This window comes from Crocodylus siamensis, chromosome 12 (genome assembly GCF_052110815.1).
Source record: "Crocodylus siamensis isolate JL-2025a chromosome 12, ASM5211081v1, whole genome shotgun sequence".
In the NCBI taxonomy this organism is placed as follows: domain Eukaryota; kingdom Metazoa; phylum Chordata; order Crocodylia; family Crocodylidae; genus Crocodylus; species Crocodylus siamensis.
Genome location: NC_143406.1, coordinates 810231 through 825327, shown reverse-complemented (window position 1 = coordinate 825327; position 15097 = coordinate 810231). Strand labels below are relative to the sequence as shown.

General features: G+C 47.7%; 1 protein-coding gene across 2 annotated transcripts in view; it reads right to left on the bottom strand.

Moving 5' to 3' along the window:
* Positions 1 to 314: 314 nt before the first annotated feature.
* Positions 315 to 15097, bottom strand: part of ZBTB40 (zinc finger and BTB domain containing 40) — a 39838-nt gene continuing 25055 nt past the window's right edge. Inside the window, exons 10-18 of one of the 2 annotated variants that reach the window (XM_090024104.1) lie at positions 13626 to 13794; positions 11486 to 11893; positions 10587 to 10793; positions 8369 to 8533; positions 7560 to 7774; positions 6656 to 6818; positions 6227 to 6313; positions 5892 to 6118; positions 315 to 4761 (exon numbers count right to left, since the gene is read on the bottom strand). In XM_090024104.1, coding sequence (XP_089880230.1) covers positions 4567 to 4761; positions 5892 to 6118; positions 6227 to 6313; positions 6656 to 6818; positions 7560 to 7774; positions 8369 to 8533; positions 10587 to 10793; positions 11486 to 11893; positions 13626 to 13794 — 1836 coding nt within the window. In that variant the 3' untranslated portion in view covers positions 315 to 4566. The remainder of the gene's footprint in view (positions 4762 to 5891; positions 6119 to 6226; positions 6314 to 6655; positions 6819 to 7559; positions 7775 to 8368; positions 8534 to 10586; positions 10794 to 11485; positions 11894 to 13625; positions 13795 to 15097) is intronic. The other variant, XM_090024105.1, reaches the window with a different exon arrangement.

The window sequence follows — 15097 nt, the reverse complement described above, 5'->3', positions numbered from 1 at the left end:
AGGCGAGACCGGCTGTGTGCTGTGGGACCTGCCTGGCTCAGCACTCCCCGGGAATGGGACCGCATGGGCCAGCGCCACCCATCTGCTGGGGGCTACTCAGAGCCCTCGTGCAGGGGAGCACACAGGGTGCTTTAACCTGGCTGCTGCCACTGCAATGCCCCCAGGGTGCCACACTACCCCCGGTTGAGAACCACTGACATAAATAAGTGTCCATTTCTACCCAATGCCTGGAAAAGGAAGAGGGTACTGGTGCACACTGGTTTGCTGACAAGCACCTTTTGCTTCCAAGGGATCTGTTTGCACACCGGTTACGCATTTTATCTTCAAGACTTTATTTCACAAAAGAAAACCAATGCAGCATCATAAGACCTCATCAGTGATCAACAGCTTATGTCTCGCATCCTCCAGGCTGAGGGACACCCTGAAAAATGTCTATCTCATTAAAACATTGCTGCAGGCTCTGACCTGCATATTTCAGCAGTGCAGGAGCTGGTGTGAGGAGCTTGAATCAACTGAGGATGCTCAACAGCCTTCACACGTGTGTGCTGGTGTGGCTGGGTGAACTCAGCTGTTGAGTTTGGTGGCAGAGTGGAGAAACGCAGCTGTATAAGAGGAGACAGATATGCAGCCTGATTCAGGTCTCGTGCTGGGCTGCTGCTGCTGCAGGCCTCCTCCACAGAACGGCCCCTGACTGATGCTGACGACGGAGGTGACAGCCAAAGCTGCAGGCACAGCCAGTTCTTCTGCAGTAACTCACTTCCAGTAAGTGCATTCCTATCCAGCCAAGCCCTTGATCATTATCGCTGTCCTTACCTCCTGCAGCAGTGAGCACTCTGAAAAGGGGCAACCTATCACAAACTGATCCAAATTCCCAGCATGGCTTTTCACCCCGACAATCTACCCCTTTCCTCACACATTGCAAAAGTACTAAGACACTTCTGAGTCTGTCTGCAGCAAAGACTGAACTGGGGACCTCTGTATCTAACAACCTGCAGAGGAAGATGGAGCTTTGTTAGCTAAGGCCATGGGAGGCTTTCCAGCTGTATGGCCTCACCAGTCAAGGGGAGATGGACTACCCCACTGAGCAGGTGCGAGCCACACATTGGTCCTGCTCATCAGTGATCCCTTCTAAATTGCTCATTTCCTCTCATCTTTCAGCCATAGAGGGCAACCCACTGTTCTGCCTCTTCACCTGGGCTTGCTTCAGTACATCAGCTCAAGGGTCACTCTCAACTCTCAAAGGTGCCCATAAAATGCAGACACAAGAGCATACTGTTATATGCTTGTTTTTTCCAACATTAGGGTGGAAAATGAAATGCCATTTTCACAGTCTGGGAGGAGGTGGAGGGTGTCAGCACCATAATTTCCTTTTACTGACACCAAATATTCTCAATACTAGCAAGGGCTCAGGTGAAAACTCATCTGTCTGCTGCTGTACGGAGCAGGAGACTGCTGTGCAGCATAAAGGGTGTTCAGGCCCTGAACTGGGAGGAGAGAAAAAGCGAGGAAAGGGTTTCCCCCTGGGAGAAGCGTGTTGAGGTCAGGGGCCTTAGGATCTCAAGAAGACAGCTGGAGATGGCAGGTCACAGCACACATTGGCAGGGCAGTTCTTTGGCACAAATCACCTTCTGAATCATGCCCAATTTTACAGGGCATGGGCACTGGTGCTGTGGAGGAACGTCAAGATGGATCCGGGAGGGTGGGCACTCACCTTGGCTTCTCCTGGGCCATTCCCAGTAGCAAACTCCATGTAGATTTTTCTCTGAGCACATTTATACCTTGAAGCTCCCTAAAACATTTCAGACACACTCCCCTAGTTAATTAATGTGTATTAGACCTTTTCCTTCTTTCAGGTTTGGACACTGAGCTTGTTATTTTTTTATCTGCCTCCCTTCTGTGACAGGTTTACTGATGTGATGTTATGTAGTGTCACTGATATTTCTTTATTTCCTGCATAGGTGCTCATGGATCTTTTCCCTGTGACTGACAGCAAGGACTAACATTTTTACCTTCCCTTGGTGGGGGTGGAGGAACCCTGACTATAAGCTTCATCATACCAAGTTCATGCCACGTAATCTTGCCAGGACAGTGTTTTGGCCCACAGGGTGTTGGTTCATTCCCAGGAGGGCCCAGTGCTTTCTGGGCCTGCTTGCAATGTCAAAAGGGCCAAGAAGAGCCTCAGCAAGACACTTTTCCATGGCAACTAATTCTCAAGACTGTGAGCACCATCTCCTGGCCATTCTGGGATTAAACCAGGCTTGAAGCTTGTTTGCTCTTTCCCCAGAACCCTAGAGAGAGACTGCATGTGTGCAGGAGAGATGGAGGTGGGAGCACCTCACTAAAGCACTGCAGGGAGATTACACGCTTGCTGTTACTCACAGACTCTCACTGTAAGGCATGTCTGTCCTCCTGTGCCTCTGCTCTCAGCAAAACACGCTGTCCTGGCTGTTTGCTTATATCCTCCACGCTGCAATAGGAGCAAAGTACGTGGCTGGGCCATTCGACTACAACAGGCTCTGGTTAGTGGCCAGGAGCAGCTAGCACAAGATGCTGCTGGCAAGCTGAAAGCTGCTCATTTTCTGCACTCGTGTGGCTCTGGGCAGTGTGATTAGATGGGCACTGTTCACCACAGGGGCTCAGTCTGTGAGAGACGGTGGGGATCATTGCTCAGTATGTAAATATTGCAGTGGCAGCGTTCAACCTTTTGGCATGAGGGAAAGGAAGATAAATGCTCCTAGTTCCTTCAGAGCTGCAGGAACCCTGCATCCATCTAATTGCACTTCATAATGGATTCAGCAAACCATTAATTATCAGATTATATTTTAGGAAACTGCGGATAAAAAAGCTTTGTGAAATTTAATCTTAAAGGGGCCAATGCCTTATAATGGAGGTGTTGCATGAGGCTGGCACAGACAGGCTGAGCTTTATGTAAGGTAGCCGGAAGCCTTCTGCAAAGCAATGTACTGTGGGCCGCAAGGGAATGACTGTGTGCAATGGTGGCAGCCATTATGTCAGACAGGAAGGCTTGCATTAGTGCCAACTCATTGGTAATGGTATTAAGCACTCAAGAAATGATGGGCCACCATACCCAGACTAGCTGCTTTCTTCTAATGCTACAGCTTCTGCATCAAGCTAAAAGGGAAGGCAGGCAGTCTTAGGGCTTTTGTCCTCTCACAAAGGGGATAGCTGTCACCATCCAGCTGTGGGCCTGACCCCAGAGCTGCCCCATGCTCACAGCCTTGGCAGTGATTTGGCTAGGATTAGGGTCTCCTGACATCAGGAACTGCTAATGTTTCCTGGAGACAAACTAATCAAGGCAGCTGCACACACACAGGACTGGCCTAAGTTGTTTTCCTTGCCTCTGCCATGGAGCTCCCCATACTATTTTTACAAGGAGAGAAGCTCCAGGCAGTTTTAAGCACCCCACCCCTGGAGGGATGATAGCTATGGGGCAGGTGAACAGCCAACTCTCCCAAGAAGGCTCTATGACACCGAGATAAGGCCTTTTGCTGCGACACTGCAGGTTTTGCCTCACTCCCCTATTTTATAAGAGTTTGACCCTTGGGATATAGGAGAGATTGAAGCTGGGTCACTGCCAACATGGCAGAAGGACAGCACAGCAGGCTTCTGCTCAACAACAGAGACAGCTTATATACACATGCAATGGGAGGCCTCTCCACAGCCTGTCACTGTGAACAATGATTCATTCTACCTGCTTGGTCCAGAGCCCCCACCCATCCACCACCACCAGTTGCCATTCCCAGGTGGCCTGGAGACTTGTTTTGCTTCTCATGATTAAGTTTTGGCTTTCCCTTTGCCAGGTTGGCAGACCCATTTTAAGTTTTTGCTGGAGTGGAGGCCAAGGCGGCCCTGCTGTGGCCATATTTTCTAGGGGGACTAAGGAGAAATGTAACCCTCTGGGGAGGAGCAGAACATGGCATGGCTGAAACCGCCCAGACTCACACTGTCCATGGTCCTGCAAGCACTCGCCCAGCTTGTGCCCAGCCTTTTCATGCTGCGCCTCCTCCACGGGCATCTGTCCTCCTCATCACAGCGCAGCTTAGATCACCTTCAGGGTGACTTCCTCCTGGACAAATGTTCATCTATTCCTCGCTCTGCTGGCCTACACCAGCACTTCTGATTCTGTGTATGATTCCCTGCCTCTCCTGCCCCTGGAATTTCCCGTCTCTCCCCAGCTCTGCCCTTGCTAGGCCTTTGCCTGGTTGTGCTTCATTTATCTCCTTTCCTCCTGCACAAGCTGTTTTCCTGGGGCTGGAGAGGACATGTGGCCCAGATCATACAGAAGCACCAGCTGCTGCCTGCCACTCATGGTAGGGAAAGAAGCTACTCTGGCTCCATGACTCCCAAACAGTTCCCACTGCTGATCTCCCATGTTTTTGGGAGTGCTGTGCTTGCAGCCCCTCACTTCTTTTGCCAGTGTCACAAATCCCAGTAGTTTCCTGGAATAAGCCTGCATCTCATGGCCCAAGTGGTACACATGGATAGTAACAGCTGAGAAGCTGGCTAAGCAATTCTGGATGCATCACACAGGTGCTCCAGGCTACCTCATTTTGTTTCTTCACAAATCAGAGTGACTTTGTCATCAAACAGATCCTCCATAGTCACTGCCACCAGCTCCGAGCCACCTTGGCTAGCTTGGGAATCTGGCAACGTCACAAAGACCTGGGATCCAGCAAGCTCGGCCTCATCCACGGTGATCACATGCTCTCCTTCTGCTCCTTGTTCTGCTGTCTGAATAACCTGCATGGGAAACAACTCAAGAGTTAAGGAGATGTTTGCAGCACATTTTCCACTGAAGTGTCCCCAGCCCACACTCCAATAACAGCGTTTACTTTCACACCTGAGGAGTGCAATTGCAATAGGCGTGAGCCCTAATGGGAAGCTCTGAGCTGCACACACCAGTGATGCAAAAGAGAAGACGGAAAAGCAATTTAAATATTTCTCTTCACAAAATTGCTATAATTTAGCACCATAAGTAGTCGTAGATTATAAAGACGCAGTGATTACACACTAGCGGATCATCAGCCCAGGGAATCTTGCACACTGGGTTCCCACGTCCAAATGGTTATTCTCTACTGATACCTGCAGTATTAGAGAGAGAGAGAGAGTCCGCTAACCCCAGCCCTAAAATCTGGTTTTCTGCAAAATAGTTATAATCTAGACAGGGAAGTCCTCTGGATTCTAACAGAGCTTTCCCAGAGTGACCAGCTTGCTCTGCACCTCCTGCCAGCCCTTCCTCCTCCAGTCTCCAAGAGCAAAGGATGTGGAGAAACCATGTGCATGATCAGAGGTCAAGAGAACAGACCTTATGAGGAGAGGCTGAGAGGCATGGGACTCTTCAGCTTGGAGACGTGCAGGCTCAGGGATGACTTGGTGGCAGCCAATAGGTATATATAAGGGGTGTGCATCAGGAACTGGGAGAACATCTGTTCACCAGGGCACCCAAAAAGAAGCCTCAGCTCTTTACCCCCAAACAAACCCAGACTGGGGTTAAGGAACTAACATCCAGTTAAGGCTCCTTCTTCCCCTGTGACCCCACACTGCCCTTATGCACTGAGTACCTAAAAGTCTAGTTAAGTGCCAGGCCATTCCTGGATTCAGAGGCAACCTAAGGGCTTATCAGACATGAGTCTTATTATACTCCCTCAAAGTAGACCTAGAAAGGGAAGGTAGAACCACAGAGTGGATAAAGAGAAGGTGGGGATGCCAACTGGTGCAAAGAACAGGGCTGGGAGGATAGGGGGATGGGAGAAGGATGCAATGTCATGGCAGTGGATAAGCACCCCAGCTCTGGAGTCTTACTACAGCTGCTCCTACATGAAGTTACCCCAGCACCCCTGTTATCAGCCACCCCCGGAGCAGTCACTTACTTGCACAATCTGCGTGGTGGTGGCCTGGGCTTCTGCAAACACCACCTTGGGATGCTCAGCTCTGTAGTGACCTTCCAGCTGCTCCTGAGTGGGGAAGAGCTCCCCACACAGTCCACAAGTGAAGGTGCTCTCTGTCTGCTTGAAGTGCTCAGTGGTGACGTGCTGCTGCAAGGCCCCTGGGAAGCGGAAGGAGGCTGAACAGTACAAACAGCAAAATGGCTGTGACCCTACAGAAACATGAAAGAAGCATCACTACCAGCGAGATGCACAAGAGGCCTCAACTGTCAAGGCTGGCCCAGAGCCAGGAGGGCACATCAAGACAACTATTAACTGACCTGAATGCCTGCACTTGATGTGGACCTGCAGAAGAGCCAGCGTGGGAAACAGCTCCTTGCATTTCTCACACTCGTGAAACTTCATATCTGAAAATGAGACCAGGGAAAGCAGTATAGACAGGCTACATCACTACTCTGAGCCCAGGCACCTGGACACAGACCCACACCAAAGGAGATAAATGTCAAGAACTCAGCAAGAATGTATCTGATTCCAGCACCACCTGCAGAGCATTTCATGAACCAACAGAGCTAGCCATGACAAAACAGAGAGGACACCTGTTGGAGAGGACCCTTCTAAGGGGTCATAATGAGTTTGCTGTGGTCTCAGCAATCCATGAGGCTTTGTTTCATCAAGCGAGAACTATTCCCATATCTTATCTCTCCCACCTCAGCATTTTTTCCCCAGAGGAGGCAAGGGGGACTTCTCACCTGCATGCTCTGTCTTGACATGTTTTCTGTGGGCAGTTGTGCTGGAGAAGGTTTTGTCACAGGAGCTGCACTGCAATGATGAGAATTTGGATGAGCGGTGATTCTGGGCTGCAAAGACATCGGGGTGATGGGTCCGATTGTGATACCATAATCCTGACAGTTGCTGTGAAGATATAAATCAAATCATGTTTAGAATGGAAAAGCTGTCCTGGAGGGACAAAGTGGTAGTAATAGGTTGCCATCTTAAAACAAATGGGAACTGAGGCTGCACTCAGCAGCTATAAGATGCATCAGACCTTACCATAAACATCCCTATCCAAACCCATCTCTTTTATGTAGCATACTTGATATTCATTACTCTAACTTATTTATGCCAGAAATGCAGCATCCTAAACTACGCTGATAGAGAACATGATCTCTACAAAAACAGCACACTCAAAGAGCTGAGTGCTGCTAGCTCTCTCATCTCCCTCTTCACAGATCCCATTTTGGACTGATTTTTCATGCCTTGCTACTTGGTTTAGGGCCCTCCAACATATGCATGCACACTTGCACAAGCCAAATGGAGAATCTCATTTGCAAAATGTCACTTCTATCATAATAGAAATCAAGAAAGCTAGAAATGTTAGGCTAAAGGGAAGCATCAGATTTTAGGGAGCTCAGGGCAGGAAAGGATCTATAGCTCTAGAGTTAGGACAGTTTTAGAACTGAATGATTCATATTAGTGGACCTATCTTCTCATTGCACAATTATTCTTCCTCTGAGCAAATCAGCAAACTTCTTCCCTTGGCAGTGCAGTTACTCCCGTATTCGCTTGTGCCAATAAATGACCTCCTCTTTGCAAACTGGCAGGTGATGCTGTTCTTTGGAGAGTGAGATATAGTGTACACCAAGCCCAGCTCACCTGATAGGCTTTGTCACAGATCTCACAGCTGAATGGTTTCCCTCCTACATGGGTCACCATGTGGCGTTCCAGCAGGGATGGAGCACTGAAGACTTTACCACAGGTAGGGCAGGGGTGGTACTCCCTGGAGTGGACCTCGTGAATGTGTTTGCGATGCTCCTGCAGGGTGGCAAAGCTCATCCGACACTTCTTGCAGTCATAGGGGTCTTCGATGTCTGACTCCACAGTGCAGGGGGTGAAAAGTAGGGTTGAGGACAGAAAGAAAGGCAGACAGAAAAAGATATGAGAAAAGGCACCGCAAATAGGTAGGAGGGAGAACAGAGAAAGAAATGCTGGTAATTTCTAGCCAAAGAGCAAACATCTGAGTTTTAGGATCTTTGCAGGTTAAGTGCCATGTACTCTCCCTCCTTGTCACTTGCTGTGAGAAATAATCCAGGCTGGTCCTCAGCAGTCCCATGATGCCTTTGCTCTGTTCTATTAGACAGTACTGCTGTTTTCTTGGGCTGATCCCAGCCCCAGGACCAGTGTGTAAGTCCCCATAAGAAGAGCCTAGGATCCTCCTAGGACAGAAAAATCCTTCCATGAAGCAGCAGAGCAAGGCTGGATGCCCATCACCAGCAGCACCCTCAAAACTGCATTATATGAAGGCAGCCCTGTGCCCTTCACAGCAGAGGGCAGTCTGCTGCAATCTGGCACTGCCCCTTTACCTCCTTGCAGTCACACCCAGACAGCGCTTTGCCTTCTAAGGAGCTCTGGTAAGTCCCAGGGGAAAGGCCCCATTTGAACTAGAGTAGGGCTCTGGTACTCACTGTGGAAGGTTCGTAGGTGGATGGAGAGCCCGTTGGCCTGTCTGAATCCTTTCCCACACTCCCTGCAGACATATGGCTTATCTCCAGTGTGAGTCCTCACATGGCGAGACAGCTCAATGGACTGTGCAAACACTGCGTCACAGTACTGGCAGGCATACATCTTCCCTGCAGGAAGATCCAATATAGCAGGCTAGAGCCTCTGCAGCTAGCACTGACCCAGGGGACAGGATTTCTGGGAATGCAGCTCAATTCTTTGGGAAGAAGCAGCAGATTATGAAACAGGCAAGGTTTCAAGGGACCAACAACTCATAATACAAGTTTCTAAGGATCAAAAGCGATGGCATCAAAACCACAAAATTTGTGTACTCAATATTAGTTCCTGGATTATAAACACAGAGTGCTCCAATACAAGGCCATTCAAATACATCCATAATAAACTGCTCAGAGACATGATTGCTCTGACAACATACCTATACATTGCCACAGGTTTGCAATGTTTTGGGTTGGGGGGGGGTGTTGTTTTGTTTTTGTTTTTTTGTTTTTACAAACGCAGGCATATCCTTTGCTCCTGAGTTGCTCACAAATAAAAGGAGCTAGTGGCAGAGGACAAATGTGGCACTGAGGCCTAGAACTAGTTGGAATTTTTAAAAAGAAATGAACACCGAAAGTTAAGCATACTGTCAAAATTAAATTACTTGTGCAAATTATTCCAGTGGAAAATCCAAAATGAAACAAAACCTTTCATGGCAGTATTGAAGTGATGTCTTAAGTAGTATAATGCCTTTGCAGTTCCAGAGATAAAGTAGTGATGAGCGAATGTAGATCCCTTTATGGAAATAGAAAATTAGTGCAAAACTACAAAGAGAACACACTAGTACAGGTTGGCAGTTGAGGAAATATGCAAGAGACTTTGATCTTTTGGGGTGATATATCACCCACAGATATCCTTGCCTCTCAAGATATTACATTTTTCAACCCCCCCCCGCAAAAAGAGGGGGGGCAGGGAGTGCTTTTATTTGGGGGTTTTGCTGCACTTACCTCCCTTTTTACATTTTAACACTTTTTTAGTGGGGAGAAAGAAGAAAAGGAGTTCAAAGGGAGAGGAAAAAAACCCCACAAATTCAAAACCAATCCAACAAAAATAGATACTGGTTTGCTTTTTCAAATCCAAAATGTACATATTTTTACATTTCTTTTTCAAGTTTTCATCACTGGCTTTTGGGAGGAAAATTTCCCATTTCCCAACTATTCAAATGCTAAGAAGAAGGGAGGCTGGTTGCTTGAAGCAGCAAGAATGAAAGTTGAGAGGGCACTGGGGAGGCAGGCCAGCCAGGCAGAGCACTGGGATGTACAGAGCTGAGAAGAGACGGGAACTGAGGAAGAGTAGGAATGGGGTGGGTGGCTGAGAGGAGAAGGAAAGGAATGAGTATGTATCGTGTTGGAGGTAATGACTAAGCTTGCACCCAAGGCAGCTGACAACAGGATGCCAACAAATAAAAAGTCAAGGCTAGAGATGAAGGGGAGTTTAGCAACAGCACTTGGGGCATATTAGATCAGGGCAGGGGCAAAAACCAGTGAAGCCAGACTGTAATCCAGGCAGAGACAGACAAGTTCAGCAGTAGGGATAGAGAGTCCAATTCACCAGTGGAGGAGGACGGTAGCATTCAGCAATGAACTGAGTATCTGGGAGAGGGAAAGGGAGCAGGGACAAGAGATGAAGTTGGTGATCCCAGAAGACAGGAAGGACGATAGTTTTGCCAAGAGAGGCAAAGAAGGAAGGCAGTAGAAGGAAGCAGGAGAAGCTCTGCCTGAGAAAGTGAGTAAGATAGTAGCTCAATAGCAGGGAGATGTCAGAGTTATGGAGAGGTGGGGTGGGATCGCTAATGACCTCTAGTCTGGGGAGAGGTGAAACAATGCGATTGAACAAGGCTAGAGGGGGAGGTAGAGAGACAGCGATACGGACAGGACAAAAGCAGATGAAAAGCCACTAAGAGAGGCGGAAGGAGCAGTCAATCGGTCAAAAAAGCAGTGGAAAAATGGAGGTATTACCAGGAGTGGATGGATTAAGCTGTAACCCTGCCCAGGCAGATGAACACCGATAGCATTAGCCCCACAGCTCTGTGCCTTCACAACTTGGCGCTACACTTCCTCCAATCACTCGCGGGAGGACAAGGACCCTGGTGCACAGTCAGGACCCCTACAATTCTGACAGGCTTACCCTCAGAGTGCTTCTTCTTGGTGTGATAGGCAAGGGCGGAGGCTTGCATGAAGGTCATGAGGCAGTGCTTGCACATGAAGGGGCGGTCCCCTGTGTGCAGCCGCATGTGGTTCTTTAGCGTAGAGTTAGCAGCAAACTTGGCACCGCACTCCTCGCAAGAGAAGGGCTTCTCATCAAAGTGTTCAGTAAGTTTGTGGTACTGCATTCCTGGGGAGCAGGAGACCAATGGAAGCAGTTAATGCCCAGCAGAAAGGTGCTGTCCAGGTCCTTCCCCCAGCCCTAATGCTAATTACCAAGTGACACAGCTTGACTGAGTTGGGAGAGGTCATCTTCCTAACAGCCAGTGCTCCCGGATCACAACCAACATGCCACTTACTCAGAGAGGAAAGAACAACATAGCCGTAAGCTCCCTCTACCCTGCTAAAGTAGTACTGCTCCACACTGAGAGCAGGGGAATGAGGGGGTGGAGGTAAAGGAACATCAGGCACAGAGAAGCATCATTATCAATACCCCTGAAATCAGCTGAAGAACCAGAACAGGCCACATGCCCCTACATTTGCTTTTAAACACCTTTTAAGTAACCAGAAGCCCCACTGTTCCTTGATAAGCCATGTGTAACACTGGAAAAGCAATTATAAAAGAAAATCAGCCATAAGACACTGGGAGAGTGAAGCAGCGAAATGGTCCAAATCACATTCCTTAGGACACAGTGACATTTCAAAGGCTTCTAAGAACTATCCTCAGAACCAGGAAGGAGGGCCCAGTTTCAGGTTGTCCAGTTAATGTGCTGTTCATGTAGTTATCACCCTGGTCACTTGGCTCAGGTCTAGAACAGCAAGGAGCACCTCACTCCCTGTGCCACATGAAACCTCTCCCAGCTCTAGGGTTACGAAGCCCACCTGAGGCATGAGCAAACTCTCTTCCACAGATGTCACATGTCACCGGGAGTCTCTTCTTTTTCTTTTTGGCTGGCCCTGCAACTCCGTGCACCTCCAGCTGGTGCTTTTCTAGCTCCTTCTTGGTGCTCATGACCTCAGCGCACTCCTTGCACTGCACCTGCTTTCCTTTGGCCAGGCGACACCGCTTCATGTGCACCTTCAGACGGCAGTAGAAGTGGAAACTCTTGTCACAGGCTTTGCAGATAAAGCTCTTCTTGGAGGAACCTCTCTCATGGGTTTCCTCTCGCTCCTTGGGACCTGCACCCCCAGCCTTCTCCTCCTCTTTGTCCATGGCTTCAATCTGCGATTCACTGTTCACCTTCCACTTCCTGATCCCAGGTTTCTCCCCGCTTCTCTCCGTCAGGAGCCCTGTGTGGAAAGCAACTCCCATTTCAGTGCTGACTGACCATTTTGAGCACTCGCCTTCCTCACCACCTGCCTCCTAAGCACTCCTCAGGGAGCACCTGATCCTGCACTTTTCTGCTCAGGGGTGAATGGGATAAATATGGTACAGACTGGTGCAAAATGCACCATCCCATCAAAGCAGCAGCACATCAAAGCCACGTTCACAGGTGACAATGACTAGGGAAGGTGCAAGAAGTGCAGACTTAGAATAAAGGAGAATGCATTTTTTCCAGTTAAAACACCAGCATCTATAGAAGCTGAAGTGTGCCAGCACTAGCCCGATATTCAAAGAAACTCAGCTCCCATTTAAGCACAAAGAGAATAGGAGCTGCTTCTGAACGCTTGTCTCTAACTCATGTGAGTGAAGTTACCTCTTGACTGTTTGCAAGTTTGGGGCCTGAGATAGTGTAATGGTCTTTCAGCTCAAGAGACTCTTTTATGGAAATAGAAAATAGTTCGGGATTTTTTTTCCCCAAACATAGCCAGTTGCAAAGAGGACACTAGGATTCTTCACACTCTTCTGGGTAGAGCTACAGTAGAACTTAATCACCCATGTATATCCGTTTCCTAGAAATTCTAACAATTTTTGAGGTGCCTATAACACCAGAATTTTGAAAGGCAGAAAACGGAAAATTTATACAGGACTAGAGCCTAGAGGAAAGCCCCATCAGAAATATGTTTGTGGAAAGAAATCAAACTACAAATAGTTATTTGGTTTCTTCACTGTAATCAGTCTCATGATTTTGTGGCCATGGGAAACCAGGGTGGAATTCAGTTTGCCACAACACTGTGGTATGGGATCTCAACGTGCCTTTTTAGAACTTTGTTTCTTCACTTCTTGATTATCAAGCAAACTATGCAAAAACCAGACCTTCCTCAGAGTGCGATTCCATTAAATGCTGCATCTGTTCAGTGGAAAGCAGTATTCAGGAGGAGCGAGCTAAACCTACTGCTGCTTGAGATTCCTGTTTTCTTTCAAACTAACACTCACCAATTTAACATAGAACAAAAATGACTGAGTGATGACTTACACACATTCAAGTCTTGGCCAGGGTGTGTGTCATTGTGGATGTGGGTGGGTGGGTGTGCGCTTCTATTTCACATGCGCCCAGCATGCTTGAGTTCCAATTCTGCATGCCACTGTTACAGAATTTTATTTTCTGTATAGAAGACTTGTGGTGGTCAATGGCTTTACTTTGGGGCAGCCTATGAGGCACCCACTCATCCCAGGGTATGGTCAATATATATGTAGAACAGACCTATGAGGATCCAATATCATGAAGGCATCTAAGAAAACTCCATGTGACAAGACCAAAAATTTTGAAAAATAAACTAATGGAGAAGCCAGGTAGCTGAATAAATGGCCTGTTTCTTGAACAAAGTTCAAGACCTAGAAACCACAAACAAGATACTGGATGAATCACTGAGTTAGCAATAACCAGCAGCCAACAGATTATCCAGGCTCTTTTCCTGCTAATAATGCCTGGAGTACAACTCCTAATAGTAGGTGATATACATGAATCCCCAAGCACACCTCAGTGAGTAATCCAATTCCAAAAGTACAACACAGGAATCAGGGCAGACAACAGTGCTATGCTATGATCTCAGACCAGTTAAGGCTTTCATGCTTTAACTGTCCAAAACTTCTAAGTGAGCTAGAAATATCTGTGTGGAGGAGTATGGGCAGATTTCTTACCCACATGTCCCAGCTCCTGCATCACAGGCTGTAGACCTGGGAAAGACTCATAAACGCTGCATAACAACTGACAGATCTTGATGGCAGGAACAGATTTCTCCTGTGCTGTGTTCAGAGCTGCTTTCAAGGAGGCCTCTGAAGTTTCCTTCTGAGAGGAAATGCTTAGTAGCTAAGGAAACATGACACAGAAAAAGTTATATTGCAGAAAGCTGGAGACTGGGGAGAATGGTTCTCAACCATTCTTGCACTGTTTGGAACCCACTGAGAAACAGAAGATCAAGCCTCCCCCAGAAGCGTGAAGCCCTTGCTTTGGCAAATACTGTATTTTGACCATTCCATGACTTCTGGTCAGCTGAAATATTTCTGGGATAAAAAAAAAAAAGAAATTCCACTGATTGAAGTTCCCAGGCTTGCTGCTTGTGTGTCAAGCTACCACCAGTACCCTGAGAAACCAGGGATCTTCTCAATATCCAACATCTCACTTACTGTGGGGCTAACAATAGACATTGTTAGTGAACTGATAACTTTGGTCTTTCTTTGGTGGACAGATACGATGCTTTAGAGCGGTGGTCAACAATGTTTTCTGGTGGTGGGCCAAAATGACCCAGCTTGGGTCTGCAGCAGGCCAGTGCTAGGACCTGGCTGCTGCTGCTTCTTCCCCCCACCCAAATATGGTACAGGTGAAGCCCTCCAACTACCAAATGCCATCAAAGTCTCCCAGCTCCAGAGGCTGAATCTAATGGTTCCACAAGCCAGATCAAGCCCAAGGACTGTAGGTTGCCAACCCCAGCTTTATTATTAAGCTAAACCGTTCCAATTATGTTTGGGCTTTTCTTCTCCTTTAATCTTGAACCAATGGTACCAAAGCCATTGTTCCATTTCTTAGCCACAGAAACACAAACTGCTGATGGTACAAACAGCAGTATGGAAATAGCTGATAACATTTCTAGGGAGTCCTTTTGGGCCAGGCCGTTATTGATGATCTGGGTGTTCCATCTTCAGATATGTTTAGTTTGGATAACTCTGTAAAAGCAGAACTGAGTGGCTGCAGACTGCTATATGAATGAATCTCTCAGAGACTGAGGAAGCTAGCAGATTTCTTTGCTTCTCTGCATATTTACGGTCTAGTTTCCCTTCCCTAGGACTGAATATCAGGGTGGGCTCCCACTGTTAAAGAGCACCTAAATTCAACAGTTTTGGTAAAGCCAAGTCTAGCTTCAGTATGGTACACTCAACAAGTCCCCTAGGAACCCATCATTTGTATCAGGCAGCCTTGAGTCTTCCAAGCTGCATGAAAATCCACACCGTGCTAGCCACCTTTATATGGTATTTATGTCACTTTGCAAAGCTGAGTCACAGCTTTACGTCAGGATACCTAGACTTTGCTCAATTGAGCACCCTTCTGGCAATTTCCAGTAGCCCAAGCCTCATGCATAATGTCGATAAAAGTGCCTGATATGCCAACGTTTCAG